Source organism: Balaenoptera borealis (genome assembly GCF_965194805.1).
Source record: "Balaenoptera borealis genome assembly, chromosome: 12".
In the NCBI taxonomy this organism is placed as follows: domain Eukaryota; kingdom Metazoa; phylum Chordata; class Mammalia; order Artiodactyla; family Balaenopteridae; genus Balaenoptera; species Balaenoptera borealis.
Genome location: NC_138869.1, coordinates 89690127 through 89712250, shown reverse-complemented (window position 1 = coordinate 89712250; position 22124 = coordinate 89690127). Strand labels below are relative to the sequence as shown.

Below are 22124 nucleotides of genomic sequence, written 5' to 3'. Positions count from 1 at the left end.
CCCAAGGACAAGAAGGACCAAGTTTGATTTTCTTGAGCTGATCTGAAGGTTGACATGAATTGATTTTTAGAATGACTGTTCAAGTTGTAAAGGGCTCCCAGAGGACTGAGGCCCTTGCTTGTACTGGGCCCCAATGTGCTTGAATTTCAGATGTTTATTATACCTGGATGACTGTTGAATTAAAGCCGAGAGAGGTAAACTGCCTCTTCCCTAGCATCAGGAGTGATGGCTTTTCAAATTAAAAATATTCTAGCTGTTTGACCCAATAGTTTGATGACTTAACTCCAAACTACTCATAAGAAATGCATGTGCGTGAACATATATATGTATGTTCATCATAATATTTTTCAGAGTTGGAAACTACACAAATGCTCATCAATATGGAATAAGAAAATAATGGGTTATTCATATACTGAGATGCCATTTATCCATCAAATACAATGAAGCAGATCGATACGTTCTGCCATGGAAAGAAAATAACCATGATATATTACATTTAAAAAATCAGTTGCACAACAGAATAGTGTGATCTCATTTAAGAAAAAAATAATTATCCATGTTAGCATGGATATAATAGAAAAAATCTGAAGGAATGTACACTAAGTTATTAACAGTTTTCTACGGGGGCTGGACCTACAGGTACTTAACTATTTTCAGTATATTTTTGTAGTTTAAATCATTTTACAGAATATATATTATTAATAAGTGAAAGAAAATTATTTTTATAAAGGAAAAGATGACAAACTATTAATAGTAAATGGCATAAAATTAAACAAGCTTCTGCCTTGATGTCCATCATTTCATGCCCTACCTTTTCCCTGAAATGCTCGTTTCTGGAGGCTGCTGCCAAGTAAAGCATCACAGCCTCACTAACTCCACTGTCATCCCCGGTTAAGAGCAGAGCCAGAGTCCCGAGTATTTCCTGCTGGGCCAGGAGGCTGCTGGGTGCAAGGTCACTCATGGCCTGTAGCAGTTTTTCATCTCTCAGTGACTGCAGAGTCTGAACCATGGAAACTGGAGAGTGAGAAGAAAACAGAGGTCACCTTCTGACAGTAAAGGAACATGCTCATTAAAAATATAAATAACACTCAAGGATATACATAATAACAGACCCAAGGATATATGAAAATTAGCATATTAGAAAGGCGATGTTTCCAATCAGTGAGATAAGGAGAGATTATTCAAATAGCTATATCAAGGCAAATGAAGAATCATATGAGAAAAAAGTGAAAGTGGATTTCCACCTCATAATGGCTACTATAATAACTTAGAGATGAATTAAACAGTCACCTGCAAAAATAATAGTGAAGAAAATACAAGTAAACAGTTTTTACTGTGTTCTTTTTTTTTACTGTCTTTTTATTTTTAAAGTCTTCATTGAATTTGTTACAATATTGCTTCTGTTTTATGTTTGGTTTTTTTTTTTATTTTTTTTAATTTTTTTTAAAACTGTTCTTAAATTTATTTATTTATTTATTTTTGGCTGTGTTGGGTCTTCGTTTCTGTGCGAGGGCTTTCTTTGGTTGTGGCGAGCGGGGGCCACTCTTCATCGCGGTGCGCGGGCCTCTCACTGTCGTGGCCTCTCTTGTTGCGGAGCACAGGCTCCAGACGCGCAGGCTCAGTAGTTGTGGCTCACGGGCCTAGTTGCTCCGTGGCATGTGGGATCTTCCTGGACCAGGGCTCGAACCCGTGTCCCCTGCATTGGCAGGCAGATTCTCAACCACTGCGCCACCAGGGAAGCCCCTATGTTTGGTTTTTTGGCTGTGAGGCATGTGGGATCTCAGCTCCCCAACCAGGGATTGAACCCGCACCCCCTGCATTGGAAGGTGAAGTCTTAACCACTGGACCGCCAGGGAAGTCCCCAGCCCCCTGTATTTCAGTCATACTTGCCTGGCAAAACCCTGACCCTGAATGACCCCTGACTCAGCCTTCTCTCTGTCTGCACTCAGGAAACTGGACCCTGATGGAAAAATCCAGTCGGTTGGAATATGGGGACAATATGATAAAAAATAGGATTCTGAGTTCCATTTGGACAAATTGACCATGCTCTATATACTCTAATCCTTAACTAGACATCCAGCATGGGCATCCATTAGCCACAAAAACATTAGGATAAGAGTGTATCTGGTCCGTGCAGATGGGAAAATATAACATAAAATTCACATTCCATTGATAGAGCCACATCCTCTACACATGAACAAATTTGTGAATGATCAAGATATTTTTGCTTTAATTTCCTATTTCTCCTGTTGTGGTTGTTCTGGTAACTTCACTGTTTTATAAATAAACACTCTAGTAAAAAGTCTCCAGATAATATTATGTATAACAGCTAAATAAGTAACAGAAAACAACCTAAACATTCAACAATCATCAAATATATTAGTATGCATCTAAATGCAGGGATATTACAAAACTAAAAAATGTTTCAAAGAATTAATAACATGGGATATAATGTCAAACTAAAAAACCAGGATATAATATTCTATAATGAGTAATCACAATTTTGAAATTTAAAACCAGCGCACAATCAACTGAAAAACACATTATATTTTAAAAATAGGAGAATAGGTGATTTGAATCTCTTCCTTCATACTTCTCCATGTTTTCTAAATTTTTTTTCTTTTGTATAATGAAGGGCTTTTCTTTGTATAAAGGAAGGGGGAAAAAAGATAAGCAAAGGCTTAGAGTTCTTCCCATGGTCATTCTCCAGGGCTGTGTAACAGGAGGAAGGGGATACGGTTTTAGGACCCCAGGGTCTCACTCTGTTATGCTTTTCATTTCTTGATTCTAAATTTGTCACAATCTAAATCGATTTTCTAAAAAAAAAATCAATTTTCTGAGTAAATTTCTATATTATTCAGTTTCCATCAGAGGCGTCTCCTGCCCAGGCTTGCCCTCTCTGGCACTCTGGGCTAGCATGGCTATTTGGGGGTGGGGAGTGGGAGCTAAGCACAGACGCCCGTGCTCAGGCTGGAGTGGCCCTGGGTGGAGGGAGATTTTCTTCTCCCTGTGATGCCAATCACCGTGCTGAACATGGTGCCGCAGGGTTTAATGTTCTGGAAAGAGAAGGGCTGAGCCTGGGTCTGGGTCAGGGCCAGAAGTGTTTCTGCCACTAGCGCTGTGCCAACCTGTCTACTACCAAGAACACACCTCACTCCCTCCCCTCCCCGCCTCCATTGCCCCATTGTCAAGCGTGGGTGGAGAAATAGAGCACAAACTTGGGAACCAGAAACCAGCCCCTTTCTGCCTGGCTCCACTCCCAAAGAGGTTTTCACTCACTGCAGATACTGATTTTATTTCTTATATTCGAAGGGCCACATGAGAAGGCAATAAGGAGCTTCATTGCCGCAGCCCTGCGTTGGTGCCTGTTCTCTTCAATCCCTGGATGTGAAGCCTTAGATTTGGTTTTCCATCTTTTCCTCCTTTCCCTTCCCAATCTGTCACCCTACTGGCCTTCTTCTGAACCTCACTTCTGCTTAGTATTATGAAAGCGCCACCAAAAAGGGCAACATAAAATAGCACCGCCTGCGGGCTTGATCCTACAAGTGGCAAGTACATTAATGAGGGAAAGAAATTACAGCAGTCTTAAATCATTTACCAGCTTCCTGTTAATGGTACACCCCTGCTGGATGAGTGGCATGTGCTTAGCAAATCCTTGGTTCATTGCCAAGGGGCTTACTAATGTTAAAGGTCCAGAAGTCATTTAAAAGGCGAATCTGTTGACTTGGGGGGAAAAAAAATTACCATCACTAAAAACTATGACTAGAAAGACCAGGGATCATTCCAAACTGAGCCCCACCCAGTATGACCAAAGAACGCGTCCCACCTTGCTTGGCCAGCTGGTTCAGATAACTCTCTAGGTCACTCACACCGTGGCTTGTAAAGTAACTGTAATACTGGAAAACAGTGATGACTTCGGAGGAGGGGCTGGAGGTAAGCAGGGGCTCAGCCCGGTCCAGGATTTGGGACACCAGTGTGCGAAACACTATTTGGAAGGGGAAGATACGGAGCAGCTTTTAAGAAACATGATCAATCATTCATTCATTCATTCATTTGTCTTTCTACTGTGGTACATGACAGAGTGAAGTCTGTAAAGTGAAATCAGTGTACAGCCAGATGACTTTTGCATATCTATACACCTGTATAGCTTGTCATTTGGATCAAGATACAGAACACTGCTAGGACTCCATTAGGCTTTCTTGTGCCCCTTTCCAGTCTATAGTTACCCACCTATCCCCACCATAGGCAACTAATAATCAAATTTCTATCAATATATTAGCTTCATCTGTTCTTGAACTTCATATAAATGGAACTATATAGTATGTACTTTTTGTATCTAGCTCCTTTTGCTCAAAAAATATCTGTGAGATTCATCCAAATTGTTGCTTGTAGCAGTAACTTATTCTTTTTGAAAACTGCTATGTAATACCCTATTATATGACTATATTACAATTTATCCATGTTCTTGTTGATGGGCATTTGACTTGTTTCTAATTTCTGGCTCTTGTGAATAAAGCTGCTATTAAAAAATGAGCATAAGCATGTATTTCTCTTGACACATTTAGGAGTGGAATTGCTGGATCACAGGGTAGGAGGATACATATTTAGTTTTCATAGACACTACTGAACAGTTTTTCCCAAGTGGTTATGCCATTTGACACTCCTGTATTGCTGACATTTTAATGAAAAAAGGATACGTACTTCAGTAGCAACACAGACATATAGTCCTTTTCAAAGTCACTGCTGATATTCAGAACGAAAACATGTTCAGTGTCTTTCTTTTCTCTGATTTTACTGAGTAGGTGATGTTTTCTCTGGAGGGTAAGCCCTTTCTCAGGGCTCGCTGCGGGGAAAGTGTTGAGGGAACCTCTCTAGCACTCACTCTCAAAACAAACGACAGAAATGTTTCCCTTGCTCCTGCTGCCCTGTACCTGGGTCTGCGAGTCCGGGATAGTCTCTGTTGACAGTTCTGGCAAAGCTGGCTTCTAGCTGCTTAATCACTCTGTCTGCTGAGCTGTGGTAGACCCCAGCCGGGCTGCAGCACTTGGTCCAGAATGACAGCAAAGACAGCTTTTTGTGAAATTCCGGTATGGCTGGAATAGAAGAGCAACCCCCCATCCCATGATACATGTTTTGAAGAAACAGATGACGAGATGGACCTGGGTGACGATGGGGCAGGCATCACCAAGGGCCTTCCTTTTTTTTTTAAAGACTGTTTTTTAATCAGAACTACAGGATTCCTCTGTCGTTGGCAGGTGTCCCGAGGGCAAAGAAGTTGAGATGAGGATCTCATCCAGCCTGGGCAGCAAAGAAAATGCAGCAAAAGCAAAGCTGTTTGCTTTAGGTGATAGAAAACAGCAGGTCTACCCTTGGGAGAAGGTCCAATCATCTCATCTCCTATAATTTAACAGCAAAAAATGTACAGGATCAGAGACTCAAACCTCAGGAGACTTTTCCGCAGGGGGTGCAACAGAGCAGAGGATGACTGAAGGTGTTTTTTCACCCTGCCCAGGCGGCTCTCTGACTGAAATGATTGAAGAGCCATATGCCACGGTCAGCATTTCACTCATGTGGCTGTGATCATGCAGAGGGGCCTGGGGGAGGAACGGACAGGAGTCTGAATGTCCTGCCCCTTTTCACATCTCTCAGAGAGCTGCCAAGGTCACCTGCTCCTGGGAGGACCGGAAGCAGGAGGCAGAAATGTATAGAAAGAACCTACAGGGTGTTTTAAGCTTAATCGGAGATAATCCAGAAGTTTTCCACTATTTCCACAGACTATCTGATGTGAAAAACGATACAGATTCTTGTCTTTAGGAAACAGCCCTGTAGCCAGACCACACAGATTCAAAGGTATCTTTCCTGGGTCAAGTTCTCTACCTAAAGCTCTCTGAACCAGGGACGCTCCTGAAGGCCTTCGACTTCTCGTTTTTCTACCTTTCCCAGTAGGGTTTGAGAGCACCTTGCCTTGACAGTCAACCACTATGGGAGCTGTCTCAGCCAGCTCTGTGGTGCAAGCACAATCCTGATTACCTGTCCCAAATGGAACCACACCAGGCGAACAAGTCTGTGAAACTGCCTGGGAGGTGGATGCTGGTTCTGTGTGTACACTAGAGTCTGCCTTCTGGAGGTGGAGGCCCCTCTAGAAAAAGCTAGGCGTCTGCTGCTTTGACTCCGAAGGCTGAAGCATGGTGTTAATTACGACCACACCAGTGTGGAGACCTTCCTCTACAGCCCAAGAGCGCTTCTCTGCCATCCTAACAAAGCCATGGATAGATGCAGGCAGGGGAGGGGGCTCACGGGGTCATCATTTACAAGAATGGCAGCGTAACTGCAGGTGCTCACCTTCGATGACAGAACTGATGTTTCCTATGTTCTCATCACTGATGGCTGAGAGCTTCTCCATCACTTGGATTTGCCTAGAAAGCTTCTCTAAGAGGTTTCTGGCCACAAATGGGGTTTTGCTTGAGAAAACAATTTGCTGATAAAACAAACAAAACCACCGTGTCAATTACGTTGTTGTCAACAGAGCTTTCCCCACTCAACCTTGTCCTTTTGAATGAAGTGGGGATGTTAAACTCATATGCGTTTCTCTTCCAGTTTGAAAATGTTCCTCATTCCAGGCCGGTTACAACATCTGCTGAAATCAGACATGTTTTTGTTGCTTTCAACTTTTTTCATGCCTGTGTAAATTCCTGAATTTTCTCAGTAGTAGGGTTGCAAGGTTATTATAAAGTTACCTTTCTTGTATGTACTGTCAACCTAAAAATCCTCTCTGAAACTTGAAGGGCATATTTAGGTTGCCCTCCGGTATGGAAACAGAAAAAAGATTTTTTTTTAAAAGCGTAGTAATTTTTCACAGCCTGATTTATTTCCTTGTTTTCAAGCTGAGAATTAAGAGCGTGCTGTAGAATAATCCTAATTACAATCAAAGCTATCTCACTATAGTTAACAAGTGCTTACTATGTACCAGGCACTGGTCTGAGCCTTATACATGTACTAGTTTGTGTTATTTTGCACAACAATCCAATGAGGTGGGAACTTTTGATTTTCCATTTTACTGATGAGGAAACTGAGGCACAGAGAGGTCAAGTAACGTGCTCAAGGGCACATAAAGAGCAAGTGATTTCACTTGTGTGCAGATCACAAGAATAAGGAAGGGCTTGAGAGGGGAAAGGACAGAAGTCAGTTGCTGCCTGAAGGTTCTAGTCCTTTCTGTGTCTCTCAGAAACCTGTCCCCTTCACTTGGTAGGCATGGCTGCAGCATGCAGACCTGTACCACCATCCTGTATGGTCTAAAGCATTTGGACTCTAAGGCAAAGAGAATTTTTCAAATTCAAAAGTCAAGCGCAGCAATTATGTACTAATGCCTTTCATGTAAATAAATACGGTAGAAAATAACTGCTTTCTTTATTTTAAACATAATTATAGCTATTATGATTCTTATGCACTGCCCATTTTTATCTCTTTGCAATTATATACCAAATGAATAAGTAAACTCACTGATTCAGGAGTGGGTGTGAATTAGAAATCAAGCTTCTAACCCTTACTCTTTTATTCTATATCTTTAGGTCTACCTCTTTTGTTTTTCTTTTTTTTTTCTTTCTTTCTTTATTTTTATTGGGGTATAGTTGTTTTACAATGTTGTGTTTATTTCTACTGTACAGCTGAGGTCCCTGTGCTATACAGCAGGTTCTCATTAGTTATCTATTTTATACACGTCAGTGTATATATATCAATCCCAATCTCCCAATTCATCCCACCCCTCCTTTCCCCACTTGGTGTCCATACTTTTGTTCTCTACATCTGTGTCTCTATTTCTGCCTTGCAAACCGGTTCATCTGTACCATTTTTCTAGATTCCACATGTAGGCGTTAATATACGATATTTGTTTTTCTCTTTCTGACTTACTTCGCTCTGTATGACCATCTCTAGGTCCATCCACGTCTCTACAAATTCTTTTCCTTTTTTTAAATTTTAAAGATCTAATTGGCTTTACTAAACGATTCATGAATTGGGCAGTATCTCATGTACCACGTAGAGAGGAACTCCCTTCTTGTTTTTCTAGTGTTGATTTTCTCCACAGAAGAGTTGAAGTGTTATAACCAAGGCCTTATTATCGAGAGAAACACTGCACTGACTATTGCATGCCAATTATTCTTTGAGAGAAAACATCCATCCCTTCATGGAAGAGAATTCTCCCATGCCTCACAAAGTAATGACTTTACGCCTAAAAGGTGAACGGGGAGTTTGCTCAGCACAGTCTTGTCTTGGGCTCACCAAGGACAAAGAGCTGTGAAAACCATCTCATTCCAATGCTTGGTGAATAGAGGATAGCTATAAGTCAACGACAATCCTTGTCCATTTCGGTCAGAAAAAAAAATTTCACCTTCTGCCAGATTGGTTGTCAGCACCTGGCTTGTAAATTCAACGCTCAACAGAAGAATCTGCTGGGGTGTTGGCCAACCTAGTGCAAGAGTCATAACTGCCAACCAGTTTCCCAGAGCACGTGAGGTTGTCTGAGGCTGCTTTGAGGGTCTACATTCGTGGAGGAGAAGCAGATTCTTCTACATCTCATCACAAGTGTGTTACTAAAAAAGCAACATTAACCCTCTCCCGGCCTCCCTGGGGTCCTTCCTCCTCACCCTGCCTCTGGTCTTCCAGTTGGCCATGTGCTCTTAAAAGCATGATTCCTCCTCTTCTTGCCTGGCCCACCCCCCTGAAACCATTATACATTTGCTTTCACATTCTTTTTGTGTTCCCCACACATCCAAGCAAGCGGGAGAAGAACAAGATTGGGAGAAGACAAGCCATCAGGTGAGGAGGAAGCATTCAAGTACCAATAGCTGCTTGGGGGAAAATGCTTTGTTCAAGACAGCTGAAACTCTCCCTGCAACAAAAGAATGTCAAAATTGTTGCTCTGCTGTGGCAAAATCTTAAGTGATTAACAGCCTGAAATGAGAAGAAAAGTGAGCCCCAGGGTGTCGCAGAATGAAGGCGAACTGGTGAGGAGGAAAATACCTGTAAAATGTTCTTCTTGTTGCTAATAAGTACTTATTCAAGATCTGGGAAACTGTGCTTATGTTCTGGAGCATTTTGCCTTTAGCTGTCCAGGTGGTAGAAAACTAGCTCATGTGATGGGTTCATATTAACATATGTTCAATAATAGTGGCTTTCAAAGTCCATTTGTAGATGGCAGAATGCAAATTCCTCACCTAAAAAAAAATCACATTACTCTCACCTATTATCAAATGATTTGAAAGCAAGAGCACATTATATGTCACCTACTACCTGTTAAAGTCTGGAGATCTAGGTTTTAAGATAGAAAACCCAGGATTGAGGGAGCATGGCCATGCCTTTCAGAGTTTCTGAGTTGGGTCAAATCAAAGCAGGATGGTTCTCTTATTCCTGAATTCTCATTTTCCTGGGAAAACTCAAAAAAGGAAGCACACATTCATTCTTGGTGCATCAACAACCTGGGCTCTAAAAACCCAGTGCTGTCACCAGTCCTACCTGGACGAGCTGGGTGCAGTACTGGAGGTGCCTGATGATGCTGAGGTCCAGGCTTTCATTTCCCGTGGTCAGTGGGAGAGGGCTTCCTGCCACACTAGTCCCGACTCCCGTGTCCTCAGTCAGGGCTTCGCTGAGGTGCCCCCTGGCTTCCGGGTGTACTGATCTGTAACTGTTGAAGCAGGAAGGTGAGCGACATGTTAGCTGTTTCTTTCTGCATGGAAATCACAGGTCAACTCAATCACAGCACCCACTGAAAAGAGTCTTGCGCTTGCCTATCTTGAAAAATAGAGATACCTTTCAAAAACTATTTCATAACTAAGCCTGGTCACCAATTTGCCTAATATTAAAAAGATCCTGCAAACAGACTGTTTCCAGAGTTCTCTGTTTGCTTCTCAAGCACAAGGAACCATTTGTAAAGTTGGCTCACCAAGAAGTCTTTTGAAATGTGCCCTCATTTTGTGGCACTTTCCTGCTCTGTTGACGGGGTGGTTTGCCAAATTTTCTGGGATTAAACTGTCCTACGTACCTGTGGTTTCCCAAGAGCAATACCATTAAGAAATAATCAGTCAAGGCTTTTTCCTGGCCTTAAATCAATTGCGACTTGAAGAAAAGGAGAAAGGAAAGCTGCTAGGAAGAAACATGATGTTCTACTCCAGACAAAAGCTAAAAGGGGCATTTGTATCGCTTAGTTCTGCCTCGCAGGCTTTGTGTAAAGCCCACCGTTGAACTGTCTAAAGTTGTATCATGATGGGCACTTACATTTAAAAATAAATCTGTGGCACCTATTATTTAATTTTATTCTTAATATGAATTTGTGCAGGAGGGCGAGGGGGAGGGAAGGGTCTCGTTTCACACATGGAAGGAATGACCAGCAGAGGTGTTAACCAGAGCGTCCTAGTTCACACAGCTAGGTGGTTTTTGGCTTCTAGTTTCATGCTCCCCAGTCTCCACAGTTTAAAAAGATCATGCACCAGAGTTTAGAGGCGTTGAATGCCTTACTCTGATTCACATTTGCCTCCAAGGGGAAAACATTCAGCTTGTGTCCTGGTAGTCAGCACGTATTTAAAACACACACACAATTTCCACAATTTTCCATAATACCTCTGATGACATATGGTAAGACTGATCAAATTAGACATATTTAATAGCAATGTTCTGTAAAATTTACAAAGGCTATGATGTTTTTAAAATGCTTCTTATAGCAAGAAGAAAAAAAGTTTAATCTGACCTTGATCGATCATCTAATAGCTTAAGCTAACAAGTATACAGGAAGATGTTTGGTTTAAGAAGCATTGCACAAATTCAATCAAGTTAGAAGAATCTCAGTGTAGAATGTAGAAGGATAATTTAAACATGACATTCATTTCGTAAATTTTCTTTGCTATGCCCCCAGTTCGCTCAAAGGATAAATTCTATTTCTCACTTTTTCTTTTCCTGGTTTCACTTTGGCAGAAGAAACCCTCCAGGAACAACAAAACTCCAAAATATTAACACCACCCACAGAGAGGTTTGCGAAGGTTGAACAGCCATAGCTTGTTGTAACTTGAAAATCAGTGTATATAACATGTCAAAAGAAACGATGGATGGAAACCCACCCTTTCATTTGGGAAAGTGTTTGTGTATTTTTTTTTTTTTGCAGCAATTGATGGAGCTGAGTATGTTCACTGTGCTTACAGAATGGACCCCAGGCTCTAGCTCTAAACATGTGGTTTGGTACAAGAAAGCCCAATGGAGAAGGTGACAACATTTCACCTTTATCCTCCCTTCCCACTGCCCTGTCCTATCCCCATCCTAGAGAAGGCCACATTCCAGCTGGAGGCCTGCAGATCTAGTGGCAGTTATCAGTTATCAGTCATCTCTTCTTACGCTCTAAGGAAAACATGGACCACGGGGCTTAAACCTGGCTTTGATATAGGCACTGATGAGCTTAATCTACTGCAAAGACCCAATGGCCAAAAGGAATGGAGAGACAAGGGGTGGGAAAAGCAAAATCTAACAAAATGAAGGAATTAGAAATACGATGCAAATCAAGGAGAACCAGGTCCAAACTGATCATCCAGTAAGAGTTCTCCAGAAATACGGTATGCCTACTTAATTTGGAATTAATTACATTGGGGACAAGTTGTAGACACTGAAACCTACAAGATGTATGTGTATACACATAAATATACACACACACTCATACAAAAATCTCCCCTTCATTTATAAGGAAGAAAATCAATTTAATTTTCCTTAAACAACACCAATAGAGGTGAATGATATTTAAAAGTTGTACTTGACAATGAAAAGGAACTGTAAGCCAATTCATGTATAGGGGGTTTTATCTTCCTGGAGATGTGTATCAGGTCCCGTCTGGTAGCTACAAAGAACTGCTGTACCAGCTATGACAGTAGAAATAGAAGCAGACGCTAACTTCAGACTTACCTATGTTTCTCAGTCTCAGTGTCTGAAAATACTGAGTCAGCACCTCCTCCAACATTACAAACCTCACCACCATCATCCTCCTCCTCGTCAAAGTCAGAGGTGTTCAGAAAATCAAAGCTTTCTAAAGCACTTTCAACTGTAAGACTTAAACTGGAAGACCTGCTTCGGCTTACTGCTGGCTTGCACTGCAAAGGTAGAAGGTACCAAGGAGAATATCAACATATTCGGAAGGAGAAACACAACAAAGACACCCAGCGGGAGATGTGACACTTTCTTTTTTTCAAGCTTTTATTTTTTTTTGTTGGCATTAAAAAATTCATTTAAAATCTTCTTATTAAAAGAAAGTACAACCGTGGATAAAATGACATAATATCTGGGATTTGTTCCAAAACAATCCAGAGGGAAGGAAGCAGGTAGAAGAATAGACACAAGACTGGCTATGAATTGAGCGCTGTGGAGGCTGCGGGATGGGCACATCAGGATCCATTATCTGATTCTTTCTACCTCTGTTTGAAATTTTTATAATAAACAGTTTAAAAAATATTACAATCAGAAGGCTTTGGGAAATAAAACTGCTATACTCTCACCGCCTGATGCTCAACCCCAAATAAAATTCAACTGGCAGACAGATCTAAAGAGTCACAGTCAATGCCAACTACTAACCAATCTCTAATTCCAAGTGGCAACATGTTTAGTGTCCTGAGACAGGGGTGAGCTATCTAAGGCACCTGTTCTAAAGGATTCACAAAACAAATCCCAGAAACAGAAAACTACTCGAATTCACCTAATCCACACTCCCTAGGTAAGTACATTTAAATATTAATTTTACATTCACAGCATGTAATTTTTCTTTGAGCATCGAGGAGAAAATAAGTGGCACGGGCATGACAAGGAGTAGCCGTGCTACCTCTACAGCTCTTTGAAGGAACAAGTTCCATTTTTTCCCTGACTGGGCCCTGGAATTACGTGAGCAAACCCATTCTATGGTCTGGAGAATTCTACATTGCTGGATATTAAGCAGAAACATTACAAACAGGGTAATGCCAGTTGCTATGGGCACAGAGATGGAGAGAAGTTCTTCCAAATCGTCAACAGGATGCTGGGGGGTACTGAATGGGACAAATTCTGCAAGTGAGAAGAACTAAATGTTCTCCGTCCAGTTAGGTGGCACTCCCTGCTGACTTCATTACACAAGGTCGGAAGGGCCTTGCAGGGGCCTGAGTCTCTGACACTCAAGACAAAGCATATAGGAAACCGTCTTTCAGTCTTTTCAATCAGAGTTGTTTCATTCGCCCTCAGTGATCTCCGTCCAAGAGGCAGCATCGTTTAGTTTCTCATCCTCAAGGTGTTTAGCACCCTAGGAATGTGAAGGAGGGAAAAAAGAGAAAGCTTTGTCCAGCGGATGCTTTAATCCTGGCTGGAGACAAAGCCACTTGCCCCAGACCTCAACTCTAATGCCTTTTTCCATCTCAGAGAGAGAGGAGGAGCCAGGCCCGACTCGACCCACTTCTAGGGTCTTCTTCCCTAAGCTAGATTGCAGAACCTGATCTTGCACAGTATGGATGTGTTTAAATATTGATGAAATAAAAGAAAGGGGCAGTTAAGGATTTTAGTAGCGGGATAGTTTTGGAACAACAGCAGATTGAAATAATACTCTGGAAAGAAACCTATAGCCACCAGGTCTTTATAAGACTAATAGATAACTTGCTTAGTGCTTCCTGGTGGATTGAGCTACTGATCAGCACCCTAGATGCCTGGAAATAGGGGCATCTAGACATTTGAGGCATTTACTTTAGGTGGATCAATTGTGTCTTAGCTCTTTACATTTAACAACTTTTTGCCCACTAAGCAAAAGCTGGTCAGCTATGCTGACATGAGCTTGTTGAGGGGATAAAAGATGTTTTCACTGCAGTACTGGACAAACAGCCTCCATGCATGAGCCCTGAGCGGATGCTTTTGAGTTATGTTTTACAGGAAGCAGATTCAGAATGCCCATCCCTACTGCTCGGAGGCTATACCTACAGCTGAATCAATCTGTCATGAGCATTAGAGGATGTGGGGAGTCAGAGCATGAATTATTATCTGCCCTGGGCAGACATCCCCTCCAGACCTAGGTCAGCGTGACCGAGACTGTGAGAAAAGTCTTGGGAAGGTTGTTCCAGATGCCACAGGGAAGGCCACATTTTAAAGCCGTCACGCCAAGGGATGCAACAGCCTGCTGTGGGTTGACTTGCCCCTGACACCGTATTTTCAAGCTTATTTTATAGAACAGGTTCCCAAAGAACTGCTCTTTCAAGAGAAAAGATCCGAGTTCTCTTCTCTATGGCACTATAAATCAGAGTGGCAAAGCAAAGAATACAAGAAGTGGCAGTGGGATTCGGGACAAAAATTCCAGTTCTGTCTTCTTGTGCCTTGTTTTTAAAAATTTCATCTGTATGCCAAGTGGAGACAGATACATTCTGGGGTAGCATTAGCGACCTCATTGCTAGGACCTCCTGCCTAAGAGGAAATCACCCCCTCACTCCTATCTTCCCATGTCTATCCTGAGCGGCCTGATTAGGAACAGGAGAGAGGAAGATAACTCTGGTGAAGTCAGGGTTCTCTGGCTTCTACATTATTCGTGGGTGATTATCTGGGGTTCCGACTCACCGATTTGGGCCAATTGCAGAGAAGGAAATCCTCCAGGAGGTGGTGCCCTGGTGGGAGGGAGAGATGCCCGTGCCTCTCACATCTGTACTGCCTAACTCTGTCTTCAACCATGGGAGGGCTTTCCTGCTTCCCTGATACTCAGAGAGGTTCCCTCTCCAGTAACATCTCAATGAGATTATGATGCTCAAAAGGTCACCATTTCATATTTGGGATCTGAATGATGAACTTAGGGACTGAGGGAATTTAGACGTTCTCTAGAGCTGTTAATTTAACTCCTAATCATTTTCCTTAAGTTGATCAGTTTTCAGGAAAATAAAAATTAATATATGCTACTAGTATTAAAAATCAATGCCATTTACGTGATGATTATCTACTGATCCTGTGATGGGGCAGGATTAAAAAAAAAAAAAAGATAGGCTATTTTAAATAGAATGTTGGCTGAAGATTCCTGTCTCCAGACCTAATCCAATTTCCCTAAAAATGTACTTACTTTTAGAATATCATCCAAGTGCATGACTTCTTGGTTCAGATCCTGAAACTCTTTATATTGCTCTTTATGTGGTTCTAATGCAAGGAAAAGCCCATTAAAGGCATCCTCTAAGCTTCCATCTAGGAAGGATCTACAGCCTTCGGACTCTCCACTGACAGAGCCCTCAGAGAGCAGCCTCTCGGTGGCCGCCGGCACCTCTGACGAGGTGAGCCTCTTGACCAGCTGCTTCGTGATGTTTCCTTCAAAAGTGTCCAGTTCCACGGGCTTGAGTTCAGAGGCCTCGTCAGACTCTTGCAGAAGGGCCTCTGCGACACCCTTCTCCAGGAATAGGCGCTCCGTCCGGGCACCCGCAGACGCTCTGCCGGCCTCGGGTTTCCCGGGCCCCTCGGTCTCTTCCTCCCGGTGGGGCCTGGGCTCTGAGCCTTCTCCCAAGGAGCTCTTGGAAGAGGCCGAGCCGGAGTCATCCAGGCCCTCGTTCTGGGAGGAGGGGCTGCCGTGGTTCAGCTCTGCGGGGGTGATGGTGATTTCTGGGTTTGCTGAGCACGCGCTGGGGAGAGAGCCGGCTGGGCTGCGGGAGAGGGCGCAGTCCCCATTGGGCAGGTCACTGAAGCTGAGGGACAGTGGCATTTTCTCCGCAGCTGCCTTCCCATTTTCAAAGATGTCATCAGGTAGATTCGACTGTGGATGAAAGGCAAATCATTATGATTTTAAATACAAGTGATGCGTTTGGCATGGTTCATTTCCAGACAAAATGTAAGACAATTAAAATTTAAAAAACAGACCTTTCATGATATTAACATTGTATTGTTGATTTTGTGTGTGTGCGCACGCACATGTGTGGCAAAAGAAAACAAGCCTTTAAAAACTCTATTACCATTGTTGAATCTAGGTGAAAGTTCATTGCACTATTCTCAGGTTTGACATTTTTCAAAAGAGGTTGGAGGCAGGGGAGCAGTGCCTGTTTCCCAAATCCCAGGATCTCACAGTATTTGGCAGCCATAGTTAAGAACAGCACCACCGTTTTTTTGTTTTGTTTTGATTTTTTTGTTTGTTTGTTTTTTGGCATCGATCTTAAAAGACTTTACAACATTCTTGCTATTTCACTCAAAAGATGTGATGCTTTGTTCTGCTTCAGTTCTCATAAATTATTTTTTGAAAATCTCTACCCACAAATCCCAAGCCCTGGAAAAAGTTTTACTAATTCAGTAACCATGCCACAAACAATTCAAGACCAGAAATACGTTCGCAGAGTTTCTATGAAAAGAGGAGAAAAAGACTGATAAACTGAACAACTATCTTCCAGGGCTGCAAACCCCAGAGCTCCCAGGGTGTCTAGAAATCCCAAGTGCTCTGTCAGGCAGCCCCAGGCTCTGTGATCCGTGAAGCAGAACTCAGAACACAGAGGTCAGAAATATCCAGGTAACCAAGATAATTTGTTTATGCAGGCGTTAGAGCAATTTCTAAGTCACCTTTCCTGACACTGTGGTCTTGGCGAAGTGCTAAATGTTGTTCTGTGGGAAAAGTTTTTCAGTTATTTGAGATCAACTCCTTCAAAATGAATACTCTCTCTTGGATTCCAGAATTGATTGTTTAAGTAAAGGTAAGTACCTATTTTAATTATATATAAAACAATGAGGGAACTCCCTGGCAGTCCAGCGGTTAGGACTCCGCACTTCCACTGCAGGGGGCGTGGGCTCCACGATCCCTGGTGGGGGAACTGAGATCCCACATGCCGTGTGGTGCGGCCAAAAAATAATAATAATAATAAAAAATAAATAAAACAACGAATGATCACGATAGTGCTGGGAATTAGCCCAGGAAACAAAAATGTTACAGCAAGTGAAATGGGGAGCAGACAGAGGCTCCCCATCCTCCTCCAGCAGCGTCCATGGTCCCATCACTGCTGGATCTGGGCCACCAGCTCCCAATACATGCAGTTTCAACTAAACTCTGCATTCTCGTCTGGTTGGAAGGTTTTTTACTTTAACCACAGGATGAGTAAAAGGATGTGTCCCTGGGGCACTCAAGTAACCTCTGCAGGCTCAGTTTCTTTGCCTCGAAAAGTGAGAATGTTTTCCTGGATTAGTGATTATTTAACTGTGCTCCCCAGAGTCCCGTGGGGGGGGGGCGGGGGGGGAGGGAGTTCCAGGGACCGTCCTCGGGAGGGGACGGGGAGGGGCTGGGTCCCCGTGCGACTCACTACTTCCAGTCTCCTTTACTTCAGTTTCCTTCCTCCTGTATCTGCACCCCCCTTTTCCCCCCAAACACACTTTACGCCTCCACGACAGACAAAAAAGGAAGCTTCTGGGGAGGGATGGGGGAAGGCTGAGTCCTGCTCCCTGCACGTCCCCCGTGGGGTCCCCTGGGGATCTCACAGACGCCCTGGGTCCTCTGAGCGCCCCTGCCCAGCCTCAGCTCACCTTCAGAACACACATTCCGAGCAGCTCTGAGGGAGGCGGGAGGCACTGGCTAAGTAATGAGGGTGCCTGGTGGTCACGATTCTTATTTAAATTCCAAACTCCTCTTCAGCCATTTCTCTCAAGTCTCACATTCCCAAACCCAATTTGCATGTACTTAAGTGGCAAATATCCAGTTAGACTGAGATGCCCTGCTGAAGGGGACGTACAGCCTGCCGAGAGGGCGAGCCTATAAACGGGCACACGGGGAAGGCGTGCTGTAACTGAGGGGTGATGTAGGGAAGCTGCAGGGTGGTAGGAGCCCCGGCAGGGGGGTGGGGGCCGCCCAGCAGAGAGAGGGTCTGGAACTCAGCCCTGGAAAATGCGGAGAAGCAGGGCAGAAGGAGGAGGAAGTGCGTCCTAGAAGGAACAACAGTCTGTGGGAGCTCTTGAGAGGGAGGGTGCATTTGGAGGACAGTGAGGGGGGGGTTCAGGGTCGGCGGGGGGCAGTCAGGCAGAGAATGAAGCCTGGAGAGACGAGAGGTGGGCCTGGAAAACTGGGCCGGAATGGAACAGCTGCTCCGAGGAGTTTGTGTTTATCCAAAAGGCTATAGGAAGCCATCACATTCTTTTCTAATCTTGCTCTTGTTTACATGATGCAATTAAAACCTCTACTAACCATCTCTACACCCTCCAACTTGCAGTGTATGAACATGAATATACACATGACATTGACAGTTACTGCATCAGCTCTACTCTTCTCTGGCACGTACATATCTTTCCCATGTAGTCTTCCCATTTTCCGTGGAAACTCCACTAGAGTTTAGCCTGGTCCACTTCACCTGTGTTTTTTAATCCAATGAGTAAGATGCAATTATTATTATTATTATTTTTTGATGGTTTATTTATTTATTTATTTTTTTGGAAGAAAAATAAAAAACGTGTTTCAAGTAGTCATTTAGAAAGAAAAATAAATCTATTTTTAAGTTTTATTTAAAGTATATTTTAAAAGATATCTTACTAATGCAACATTCTTTTACCTCATTTGAGCATGCAGAGTGGGTACTTGAAAGTGATTTGAAAAAATCTATTTCAAACTCCTCTATAATCAGTCACTCCACTAATTTAGGCTTGCCAGTTAGTCTAGAGCTGCAGTTTTTTTTTTTTTTTTTAACATCTTTATTGGAGTATAACAATTATTATTATTATTAACCAGAAGACTTTTAACCCTTTCCTTTCTGGACATTCAAAGATTACTTTTATATGTCTGTAAACAGCAGAACATTCCAGGTATGTATGTACATACGTGTATGTGTATTCTCTTGTGACATAATGGATAACACATATAATGTAGGTTACCTATTACATTCCTGATTGCAAATTAAAGAGTTTCTTTTGCTTCGATAGTATAAAACTAGCAAACAATACAATAAATTAAAGCTAAGAACCTCTTTCAATAAAAATAGTTCTAGGAAAATTGGTTTAAATCCAATGCCAGGTTTTGAAGGCTACAACTGTAAAGATTGCTATTAGTGATACATTAGCTTAACCTGTGAACGAAAATCTTCTTTGACCTTGAGTGCAACTGTATTTTTTTTTTTAATGACAATATTGTTACCATGGATATCTTTGCCACAGCGCAGAAAAGTCACAGCACAAAAGCGGAGATCATGAGCAGGGAAGGACAAACGGCCTCTCTCACAAAGGTGCATGCATGCCCAAATTTCCCACTCGGGGACAGGAGGCCTGTAACCGTTAGCCAATGAGCGAGAGAGAGAAGATAAGACAAGAGCCATGCCAAAGCCCACATGCCACAAGCCCCCTAAAGCAAGCACGTCACACCCAGGCGGGCCACACACACTCACATAAAACTCTAGCACGGCCTTGGGTCTCAGCCTGAGGGAGGGCAGGTCACTGAAAGAGCGGCTGCGGTGCAGCTTGGCAAAGAAAGAGTCTTGCAAGGCACTCAAGACAGACAGCCTTGGCTTGTCTGGTGAAGGATGCAACCATCTCTTCAGAAGTCAAAGCAAAATGGGGGAGTTAGTGGAAAGCAGCAGGTTACCACGGTTTTGTCAGCTTTTTAGCGAGCATTTCTGATTAAAACAAGGAGGCCATTATTTACACCCACTTCTTTAAAAGTCTGATCTTAGAGAATGTGCAGAAAAGTCTACATGTGTTTACCAAAGCAACAGGTTAAGTGGGGGGAGAGGAGAGGAGAGCCAGAGGAGGTTTACCACCTGTGCGCGGGTGGCCACAGACACCTCGGAATGTGCTTTCCTTAGTCACCACGTGCTTAGGGTGAACTTGAAGATGACATTACAGTCAGCCCTCCGTATCCAAGGGTTATGCCTCCAAGAAAAAAGAAATTCCAGAGAGTTCCAAAAAAGCAAAACTTGAATTTGCCAATTTGCTGGTAACTATTTACACAGCATTGCCATTGCATTAGGTATTATAAGTAATCTAGAGATGATCTAAAGTATCCGGGAGCATGTGTATAGGTTCTGTGCAAACACTATGCCATTCAACGTAAGAGGCTTGAGCATCCTAGGATTTTGGTATCAAAGGGGGGGTTCTCGGAACCAATCCCTCTCGGATATTGAGGGACGACTGCATGAGGAATTATAGAGACTCCCTAACACCGTATACTAAGCATTTCAAACCCTGGGTGCAAGCACTGCCTCAGGCTCATCATTTCTCCTCCAGAAATCACACTGAACTTACAAAGAAGGAGTGGTCTTTGAAGGTGGGCGTTTCCGGGGTGCCCTGGCTGTACATGGACATTCTTCTCTGGAGGGCGGCTGCCTTGTTCCCAGCGCCTGAGGATGGCGTCATGTCCTCCACGTCAAACGGACTGCAAAACAACAGGTGCCCATGAACGCACATTTGTTAAAGTCACCTATAATCACCAGTCCGCAGGCCAAGAAAGCACCTCATTATACTAACGTCAACTCAAACCAGTGGGAACTGGCCTGGTTTTGGCCAAATTGGTCTGTCAGCAAACAAACCAAGATAAAAAAAAGTGGAGCAGAAAACGGGGTCTAGACTCACCCAAGGGATCCCAGATTATCATCACAGGTTTAAGCACAATTTATGTGCACACCTGCATACCAGATAAATTTACTTCCTCATTCATATTAGAGACACAAACGTATTAATGTTTGTCCCAACACGAGATGTTGAAGAAGTCTGTAAAAATTCCTGGAGCTTTGCAAGGGCAGACACTTTAATGATACAAGAGAGCAACAGATTATTGTTCGGTTCTAAAGAAAACTCTCCTATTCCTTTCAGTTGACCCAGAGCCTGTTGTGTGATTGAGAGGACAACAGTCTGTTCACAATGATGCCATTTATCAGCGTGCCATGTGTTCCTCCAGCAGAAGCACTGATCTTGCATTTGAGACGTCAATCATTACAAGTTACGAGGAGAGATGGGCTGGGCAAAAGTTGTGGACGCTGTTCCAATAACAAGGCAACATGTCTTTGCTGCTTCCATGCCTGGCCCTCGATATTGTAAAGGTGGCCCCAAACATTAATACTGAACATGTCCTAGTTATTTGGTAATATACCAGGGGCATAAGATCAAATGTTGTGAGCAACCAGTATTTAATAGCTTATCATGACCTTTCTCACGGGGTGACTTCAGAAAACCACTTTTATGTTCCCTGCTTTGACAAAAGGTATCTCTGGCCCTTTGGAAATATTCTGTTTCAGTATATAGAGTGTGGAGAGACCAAGGATATCCAGAAATTTCCAAAGCAGTATAAGGTATCTGAGATAAAGAGGGCTAAGCAATTAAAACACCATAGCGAGAATCAGGATCTTTCTGTGGATAAAATATCTCATACTGGAGAGTTATTTTCTTTCAAATTAGTGGACGTGAGAGATATACTTCTTTATACACATCTAAAGGTTGAGAAGGAGGGGAGGAGACAGAATAAAATATTTAAAAATAGGAAGTTGAAGAGGAGAGTAGTGATATGGCAGAGGGCTCTCCTTTAACATGTGTGAACGTCACCCAGCTTACTAAAGAGATTCCTGGGTCCTGAGAGATTCTGACACAGCGAGTCTGGGGTGGGGCCTGAGATTCTGCTTTCGTACCAAGCTCCCCAGTGATTTTGATGGTCCACAAGCCACCCTTGGGACAGCACGAGCCTACAGCACTTGTTTTTATCATGACGATATTGAAAAGGGCAACTTACTACCAGGTGATTTCCAGGTTGAGTTTGATGGTGCCAAGGTCATTGATGTCCACAGCCACCACCTGAGGTCGGGCTGCAAACAGCTCTTTGGTCTCGCAGGTCACGCTGCCGACCAGGAGATGAGTTGCTAGCCCTTTGAGTTCTGTGACCTGGTGAGAGAGGGAGAGGTAAGAAAGGCCTTACAGGAGAGCAGAGGATGAAGGCAGGTTACTCCTTCTTTTGTTTTTCTTGGCCAGGGCAGGCATTTCAGAATCATATCTGAAATCAGAGGTGGATGTTTCCCAAGCCCATCTCACATTTCCATTGCCCGCTCTGACACGAGGGCAGGTCTTCTGATGTACTTGTACTACATACAGAGGTCTGTGGGCTGGAGGGGCAGCAGGCAGAAGTCACGGGCACAGGTCTCCACGATGGACCGTACAGCCGTGGCACCAGCAAAGACAACAAACAGCAAGGA

The 22124-nt window shown here is 43.2% G+C and overlaps 1 protein-coding gene across 5 annotated transcripts in view; it reads right to left on the bottom strand.

Annotated features, from left to right (window-relative positions):
- The window catches only part of RIPOR2 (RHO family interacting cell polarization regulator 2), a 114235-nt gene that overhangs the window by 9735 nt on the left and 82376 nt on the right, over positions 1-22124 (bottom strand). For 3 of the 5 annotated variants that reach the window (XM_082346327.1, XM_082346328.1, XM_082346329.1), the window contains exons 11-19: positions 21668-21816; positions 20191-20320; positions 15074-15751; positions 11935-12119; positions 9511-9679; positions 6343-6478; positions 4932-5093; positions 3827-3985; positions 812-1014 (exon numbers count right to left, since the gene is read on the bottom strand). In XM_082346327.1, coding sequence (XP_082202453.1) covers positions 812-1014; positions 3827-3985; positions 4932-5093; positions 6343-6478; positions 9511-9679; positions 11935-12119; positions 15074-15751; positions 20191-20320; positions 21668-21816 — 1971 coding nt within the window. The other 2 variants (XM_082346331.1, XM_082346330.1) reach the window with 2 other exon arrangements.